Genomic DNA, 9,207 nt, shown 5'->3' on the forward strand with positions numbered 1-9,207 from the left:
ACAAAAAAAGAAAAAGCAAGTAAAGAGAGGATATTTTTTCGACTCCCGACTTCTCGGTTCCCAGAATCGTTGTTCGCACCACTCGTGTGTCACGAGTGGTTTCAGAGGCGGCGGTTGTATAGCTGCTAGGTCGAAAATGCGAAGGTGGTGCGGTGGCAGCGGCAGCAACGACATCCGGTCCCTGCACTGCTATATGCACAAGAAGTTGTTTGCCCCGACGAATTCTTATTTTGACTTGTCGCCCGTCAGTCGAAGCATACGCATACACACAATTTGTAGTATATACCAGGCGGCTACAGCAGCCTCGTACCGTTGAAAAAAAAAAGATACATTGCACCAAATTGACTGGTTTATTTACACATTTAATCTCACTGCTTAATTCCAACCGTTTTCTGCTTTCAGGCCGAAGTGATGCAACGGACAGGCTTTTGAAGGAGTGCGGTTTCGCCGTGAAGATGGGTCCCTGTCGAGGCACGACGGGTGCTTTGGTGGCGCTGCTTATCCTCCAGGGAAGCCTTTGGGGCGCGGAATCGGATTCAACTATTGGCGCGTCGAGCGGAAGTCCCTCGGGATCGGGGCTTGGCTCTTCGAGTTCCGGGGGCCACTCGAGCCTCGGAGGTTCAACGGGTAATGGAAGGTGCGAGGAGATAACGATACCGATGTGCAGGTCGATCGGTTACAACCTGACCGCGATGCCGAACGAGCTCAACCACGACACGCAGGAGGAGGCCGGCCTCGAGGTCCATCAGTTCTGGCCCCTGGTCGAGATAAAGTGCTCGCCGGACCTCAAGTTCTTCCTCTGCTCGATGTACACGCCGATCTGTCTGCCGGAGTACTCCAAGCCGCTTCCGGCCTGCAGAAGCGTCTGCGAGAGGGCGAGAGCAGGCTGCGCACCGCTGATGCAGCAGTACGGGTTCTCCTGGCCGGAGCGGATGGCCTGCGAGCGGTTGCCAAATCACGGAGACCCGGAGAACCTCTGCATGGAACAGGACAACCACACTAGCAGCGCCGCTAGCAGCGCCCCCATGCCGCCCCCACCACGGCCGACGAAGCCGTCGAGGCCGACGCAGCCGCCGAGGTGCAAGCCGGGTAAAAATCAAAAAAACTGCCAAAATCCCCCAGGGGAAAGGGCGAGGGAGTGCGCGTGTCGATGCAGAGCACCTCTCGTACCTCTGGGGGTCGGCGGGGCGGTAAGCAGCGTGGCCGTCGGGGGGGCGCCAAGTCTGGGGGTGGGGATGGGTCTGGGACTCCCGCAGGACATTGCCGGGGTCCCAGACTGCGCCCTACCCTGCCACGGCGCGTTTCTCACCCACGAGGAACGCGGGTTCGCGGCGGTCTGGCTCGCACTGTGGAGCGGCCTTTGCGCCGCAAGCACTCTCATGACCGTGACCACCTTCCTGATCGACACCCAACGCTTCAAGTACCCTGAACGGCCGATCGTTTTTCTCTCGGCGTGTTACTTCGTCGTGTCGCTGGGTTACCTGGCACGCAGCGTCCTAGGGCACGAGGAGATCGCTTGCGAGGGTCCGGCACTAAGGTCCGGGGCCCAAGGCCCTGGCGCCTGCGTCACGGTATTCCTGATGATATACTTCTTCGGTATGGCATCGTCGGTCTGGTGGGTCATACTCGCGTTCACTTGGTTCCTCGCCGCCGGTCTCAAGTGGGGTAACGAAGCGATCGCCTCCTACTCCCAGTACTTCCACCTCGCAGCCTGGCTCGCCCCGACGGCCCAGACCGTTTGGGCCTTACTGGCCGGCGGCGTCGCCGGCGATCCGGTCGCCGGAGTTTGCACCGTCGCTCCGGAGGGCGTTCGCACCTTTATTCTGGCTCCGCTACTCGTCTATCTGCTATTGGGCACGAGCTTCCTGCTGGCCGGGTTCATCAGCCTCTTCCGGATCCGGTCGGTCCTGAAACGTCAGCCCGGCGCGAAGGCCGACAAACTCGAGAAGCTCATGATTCGCATCGGCGTTTTCTCGGTCCTTTACACCGTGCCAGCTAGCGCGGTCCTTGCCTGTCACCTATACGAGTCCACCCTCAGGGACGAGTGGTTAAGGTCCCTGGCCTGCCCTTGTCAGCCGCGGGCACGACCTCTCTACTCGGTTCTCATGCTCAAGTACTTCATGGCCCTTGCGGTCGGCATCACCTCCGGTGTATGGATATGGAGCGGGAAGACCCTCGACTCCTGGCGGCGGCTGTGGCGTAGACTGTTCGGATCGGGCCCCGGCAACACCGGCGTCAAGGGGGGTGTCGGCCGCGCTGGGCCTCAGTACCCCCCACCACCCGCCGGCGGGGCTCTTCTCCCACCCGGCAGCGTAGCCAGCGCTTCTCAGCACCACCTTCACCACCACGTGCTCAAGCAGCCGCCCCTCTCGCACGTATGACGTCACCAGTCGGCGGGGGGCGACATGAGCACCGCGGGTTGCGAGCACCAGGAAAGACCGTCCGCGCTTAGCAACTACGGACCCATTTAGCCCTTCGCCCCGGCCTCCAGGAGGCACGCGTCCTCGACTCACCAACAACCACCCACCTCCCACACCGCTCCTCACACTCCTCACACCGCTCCTCACACACCCCATTCAGCAGCTACCATTTACTCGAGGAGGTCACTCGCGTCCACCATGGGACCACTCACTCCGGCCCATGCTCTCACACCGTCCTACAATCAGGCCACAGAGGTGTGAGACGAGGAGCGGGATCACCGTAAGGGATTCTCTATTGGCAAGGCAGTCTCAAAAATTACGGTGTTTGAGAAAAACATTTTTTCACCGAAATTCTCGCATCTCACACGATAAAGATCGAACAATGTCTCGTTACGGTGGTTTCTTTCGTTTTGTTGTAGCTCTGATATCATCCATTTTCGATTTTTCGTTTCTTAATATATTTATTTTATAGAAACTTAAATTTGACTCGAAGACAGCGCAATTCTGACCGTTAATTTTTTTTGTCCTCTCATGACGACACTTTTTATCATTGTAGGTACAATACGATTATATATATCTGAAGTTTGAAAGACTATCGATAAAGTTTATCGGTTCAATGGATAGATTTGTACATTCGGTATCAACAATGTCTTTGCACAACGAATATCTACTTTCATTTTTGCACATTTCAAAAATTGTTTTCCGGCAGTTTTATTCTCATACATTTCTCGCAATCGGACGCAGTGATGAAATGAAAAATGCATATTTTTGAGATTTCGATTCGAAATATTTTTTTCGAACACCTGGAAAATTAAAAAAAAAAAATGCCCGCCTGTTTGAGGCTTATGTGAAACATATGTCGCGTGTACATACATGGAGAAAACCTTGGAAAGATGATGGTGAGGAGTTGTGTTCAAAACGTGAATCAGCTAGTCTGATTTTAATACCTAAATTTACTCGAGAGCCTCGAGTGAGTGTCAGAGCTTTTGCCAAAATGTCTTTATTCACTATCCGCCATCCGATACGTCTCAGATAAAATTATCGATAGATATTTCTTCACCTCTGTTGCTCATGGACATTCGGTACTCTGTTGCACGGTGGATATTTTCCGGAGGAACCAGTGTCTGAGTTTGATACGAATCGTTCGAAAATACGCTATCTTACTGCTCATTCGATGTGAACCAGTGGTAAATAAGAGTAAATTAATGATTGCAAAGTGTAAATATCACGAAAAAATCCGATTTGGAGTGACTTGAATGTACCAAAATCCTGAAATTATCGAACTAAAGTTTCCGTTTTGTACATTTTTATGAATCGTACGAATATCTTGAAATTTCCAAGTTGACCGTGAAGTAAAAATTCTCGTTCACCAAATGAACAAAATTTGAAATAAAATATTCTGGGTCCCCGTAATTTCCCGCGCGCTCAAAATTTAGGAACCGATAAAAAGTAGAAGCATATTCGATTATAAATCCTAAACAATATAAAATGAGGAGAAAGAAATACATGACTAGCTATAAGAGTTGGCTATACAGGATGGTCCTGCAGCGCTTGCCGAAATACGTAAATCCCGTGTCTTAGAACGAGCCTAGAGCCGAAAAAATCTTGCGTCGTCGGCGTGAATGGTTTATTTATTGTTAACGTTTTCTTTCTTTTTATTTTCTTTAAAAATAACAAAATAAAAAAAGAAAGAAAACGAAAACTATATTGTGAGTTGGATCGTCTTGGAACACTGAAACGCCTCGTCGACCGGAAGTAGATATGTCTTGACGCTAGGCTCCTTCTCCTATTATATTACTATGTACTATGTAAACCCGCCACATAATTCTTTCATCTCTTTTTTCTCTCTCTCTCTCTCCCTCTCTCTCTCTGTCTATATCTACCCCCTCCCCTTCCCCTCCTTTTTCAACTTTTACACTTTTCACGTATGTAATAACGTTTGCGGACATTCCGTGAGTCCGTTTCTGTCCGTCTCTCTGTGTGTGTGTCGTTTCGTCTATTTATCTATACATAAGCGTAGCGTATTATAGCTGTAACAATACATAATACAACATAAAAATAGCGGTAGTAGTAGTAGTAATAATAATAATGATAATAATAATAATCATAATAATAATAATAATCGTAATAAATATAACTATAATACAGCAGGATTCGCGACGCTCGTCAACGTATTTCCGGTATCCACTATTTAATAATGTATCACCGTATTATATACCCAATAATACATTAGTTATAGATTTTTCTACGTCATTGTAAAACGCGTTTTCATCTTCATCGATTCCCGCTCTTAGAAATTACGTGTCTAGAACATTTCGCAACGAACCACGATGACGGATCGGTATAATTTGTTGTTTGAAAAAAGTTTGAAGGTAGAAGGAAAAAAAAAAACAAACTATAACGAACATTTTTGCCCGTTATCGCTTTTCAATATTATATATACATGTGTGTATAATGACAGATGAAGGAAACTTGACATAAAAAATAATTTCTCATCTCAACGAAGAGGTATGTGAAAGTAATTGGAGACCGTTAATAGGTTGTCGAATAGTCGTGATTTGTAACGATTTTGAAAAAAACGTTTACAATTGGATAACTATTGAAATGAGAATTATAATTGAGGTAAATGCTAATTACGACAGTAGTTATTATTAATATATAATTATTATAATAATTATGCCATTGTACATACCACACGATTAGGGTTTAGATCATTGTAAATAAATTATCATTATCCTTATACGTACATATTAATAATAAGAATATTGACTATATGTATATATACATATATACATGATATATTATTAAATACGAAATCGTAGAATTTAGAATGTACAGGTGAAATAATAATATAATCGCATTGCCGAATGGACGGTTCGATCGGAAATTACGTTGACGTTGGGAGTGTTGAACAAAAGATATGAAAATATTTAGTTTACATTATTATTTTTATTTAATTCGTCATTCTCATACGGAGTAATTTTTACGGTCTATAACTGTATAATGAATAATCCTCGCCTTCGATATGTCCAAAAAAATTGATTCGAAGGTAAATCGTCCCCCGTCTTTCAATTTTTTACCACACCCCGTATCTTTCTTGTTCTGTGCTATCCCCCCCCCCCCCCCCCCCCCATTATATTAATCTTTCTTTCGTTTGTTTTCACGTAAAAAAATTGAAATGAACATAGCGTGAGAATCCGAAATATTACACGTTTCGGAATACCCTGTTTTTTTGTTTTATTTTTTCTTTCGTAATTCTCTTTCCGTTTTTTGTCTTCTTGTTTCATCATCGTTTTCTTTATCAGTTTCCATAATACTTAACGGCTGTAGAAACAACGCGATGTACATTGTATTCAAAATACCTGTGGTAGGTAGTCGATATATATATACACACACACACATACATATACAACACGAGGTCATAACAAATAACATTTTCCCCCCCGAGTGAGAAAAAAAAAAGACCACCGGGTAAAAGCAAGTCGTAATAAACCTGATAAAACGCGATAACTGCAAAACCAAAAGCGGCAGCTGCACTTTTGAAGAAAAAAGTTATTCGTGCAGTCTTTGATAAGGGGGGGGGAGGGGGGGGGGGGGCGAAAAAAAACTAAACGCAAGAAAACATTAACATAAAATTGCAAACTTACAGTGATAATTGCACGCGTTGAAAATCGTAAAATCGTAATTCATAAGATACGTATCTTTTTTTGAATTGCGTTGCGTTGCGTCGCGTTAAAAGACACGTGACCGCCTCGAAAATAACTCAAAAACCATAAACTTATATATATATATATATATATATACGTATTATCTATATGGACACACAAATGTGATTTCTATTAACGAGACTCTTAGTACATAATTTATACTATATAAATAACTGCTCGACACTTGCCGCAAATTATTATATGCGCATGAATTAAAAAAAAAAAAAAAAAAAAAAAAAGGGAAAAAAATAGTGAAGAAAAAACTGCTCTGCCAAACGACCGTTATACTAATATAGCGACGTGTAATTTGTAATGCGCAATTAAACGATTAACAAATAAAGAAAGAAGAAAGAAAAGGAAGATAATTTATTCTCACATATCACCTAAAGTTATTACAAAAATAATAATAATGATTATAATAATAATAATAATAATAATAATAACAACAATAAATCGAGTAATATTATTCGGTAAGAAGAATGTTCGTATGATAATATATTTATAAGTAAAAAAAATATAATAATAACAACAACAACAACAGCAACAACAATAATAATAATAATAATAATAACAATACTTGTATCTACAGATTTTGCATTTTACCGAATTATGTATACTGCGTGCGAGTCAATGAGAAGGGAACTTTGATCGAGAAAAAGTTTATATATATATATATAAAGATATATATATATATAGTATATATGAGTATGGAACAAAAAAATATAACAAATATTTGTAAGTCACTTTTTGTCATAATAATTGTCAATAAAAAGCGAAAATACTATGTGTAAAGAAACGGTTTAAAATAATTATTATTATTACTGCTATTATTATTATTATTATTATCATTGTTATTTTTGCGACGGTTAGTTATATTTTTATTTAGTTGTTATTAATATTATTATTATTATTACTACTATCATTACTACTATTATTATGATCAACATCATCATCATTATCATTTTTATTATTACCAAGTTCAATTCTTGGTTTCTTCTTATTCTTATTTCTTATTATTATTGTTTTTATCAGTTTACGGCTTGGCGCGAAAGCAACATTCTTTATCTTTCGTAAAATAATCACACTCTTTATTTCAGCACTGATGGTGATATATCATTTTTTAATTTCAAGGCTGCAGAAGTTTTTGAATTAAAATAAGACGAGTAAAAGATTGAAAAAAAAAAAAAAAAAAAAAAAACGAAACCGAACACAGATTAAAGATAATTATATATGTATGTAATTGCGCTAGTATACGTATGTGGATACTGTAGCATGTGTATTTTACGTAGTGCTGTGGCGCATAAAGAAAAACGTAAGGAGTAGAAAAAGGAACAAAAAGAAGAAGAAGAAAAAAAAAAATATCGATTAACTTTATATATATACAGAAATCAAAATTGTATACGATTTTTTAATTACATTTTATTATTATTTAATTCATGCGCGTCATTATTTTACTGCACACTTCTACAAAAAAAGAAAAACTAACCCCGCAACAATACATGCGAATAATTATAGACAAGGTAAGTTTGTCTATTTTTTTATTTGTTTTTAGGCCTCTGTTGATCATACATTTTTCGATGTTGTTGTTTTTTTTTTTTTTTCTCTTACTGTTTTTAATTTTTTGGAAACGGAATTTTTTTTTTTCAAATTTTTCTCACACTTCCGCTCTACGAACGTCGTTATTACGGTTATTACAAACGCCGCACGGGGCGCGATACTTCGGCAAAAGAGTAAAGTGACTCAGAATAGTTCGAATTTATATGACATTTGGTATAGCGGAGGCCGGTATCAACACCATAAACAAAACCATGCGTTGGACGTTTACGATTTCACAGTTGTGTTGAGCTGGTCTAGCGAGGAGAGATAACGATCACTTAGTCACTCCCTCATTAGGCTAACCTGGCAGCCACGGCTCACGGCGTTAATTCCAACCTCCTGTAAGAGCCTCGCTTTACACGTATCCGTAACATCCTTGAAGCCCTAAAACTTGCTCCTTGTCTCCGTTCTAGGTGTAAGTAATTTTTTGCCAAGTCTTACGAGTAGAGAGCGTTATTTATCGTCCTTCGTTTTCAACCGTGGAAAATTATTTTCTAGTGAAACGGGCTGGCTTACGATATTTTTTATTTATTTATTTATTTATTTATTTTTCATCAATTAACGATGCATAATTTGCTGACAATTTAACTGAAATATTCCCTGTACTGAAACTGTGTCGAATTTAATTCTGCACAAACCTTGATTTCTATTCGAATATGTATAGTTTAAAATCGATTGCAAAATTTGTAGTCAATAGAAAAGCAAACAAATAGACAGACAAGAAAGCGAGTTAGTAAAATCGATATATTCTTAATTACAATATCTGTGATGTGGGAACTGGATTTTTTTTTTAATTCTATTTTGGCGTGGAAGAGTTTCGGATTTTTTATACCTCTGTCGAACATTATAACCGTTTTAATCTTTTTTCTTGCACCATATCGAAAAACGTTTCTTATTCATATTTAATTGTGATAAACTTATGCTTTTAATAGTAACATACTATGTTTGGGATAATTACCGCGTATTCATAAACATAAACACATTTTATTTATGAAAGTGAAGTAAAATCTCCGCTGACCCTTGCTCTTTTATTCCCATTACTTTTACTTATCTATATTATATTTACGTAATTTATGGAAAACGTATAGATTTCTTATTCAGTCGAGTTGTTGGTTGTTCGAATTCAATTTATGGATGTGGGTATTATCTAGTTTCTTATCTCTGGCCAGCCATACGATTGAGGAGGTTCTTTAGCCAAAAATCAATAATATTTATTCATTTTATTTTATTAATCGATTATCGCATATCGAGTATTTGTTAGATTATTGTATTTGTAAGCCATCAATATCTCTTCAAAAATACAAAAACAGGTTATAAAGGAATTATAAATAAAAATTGATACATGAAAAAGTTGTTAAAAATCTGATAGATTCGTTCGATTTTACTCTACGATGGCTCAATTTATTCAGAAGACTATTTTGTACTATTTTTTCAGTTTGTTAATAATAATTTGCATGTCGGCCCAATGTTGTGAAATAAACTAC

The 9,207-nt window shown here is 40.2% G+C and overlaps 1 protein-coding gene across 3 annotated transcripts in view; it reads left to right on the forward strand.

The window, feature by feature from the left end:
• The window catches only part of LOC107220232 (frizzled-2), a 102,683-nt gene extending 95,358 nt beyond the window's left edge, over positions 1-7,325 (forward strand). For all 3 annotated transcript variants that reach the window (XM_046735469.1, XM_046735470.1, XM_015658735.2), the window contains exon 2: positions 403-7,325. In XM_046735469.1, coding sequence (XP_046591425.1) covers positions 456-2,381 — 1,926 coding nt within the window. In that variant the 5' untranslated portion in view covers positions 403-455 and the 3' untranslated portion in view covers positions 2,382-7,325. The remainder of the gene's footprint in view (positions 1-402) is intronic.
• Positions 7,326-9,207: the final 1,882 nt, after the last annotated feature.

This window comes from Neodiprion lecontei, chromosome 3 (assembly GCF_021901455.1).
Source record: "Neodiprion lecontei isolate iyNeoLeco1 chromosome 3, iyNeoLeco1.1, whole genome shotgun sequence".
Taxonomy (NCBI): Eukaryota; Metazoa; Arthropoda; class Insecta; order Hymenoptera; family Diprionidae; genus Neodiprion; species Neodiprion lecontei.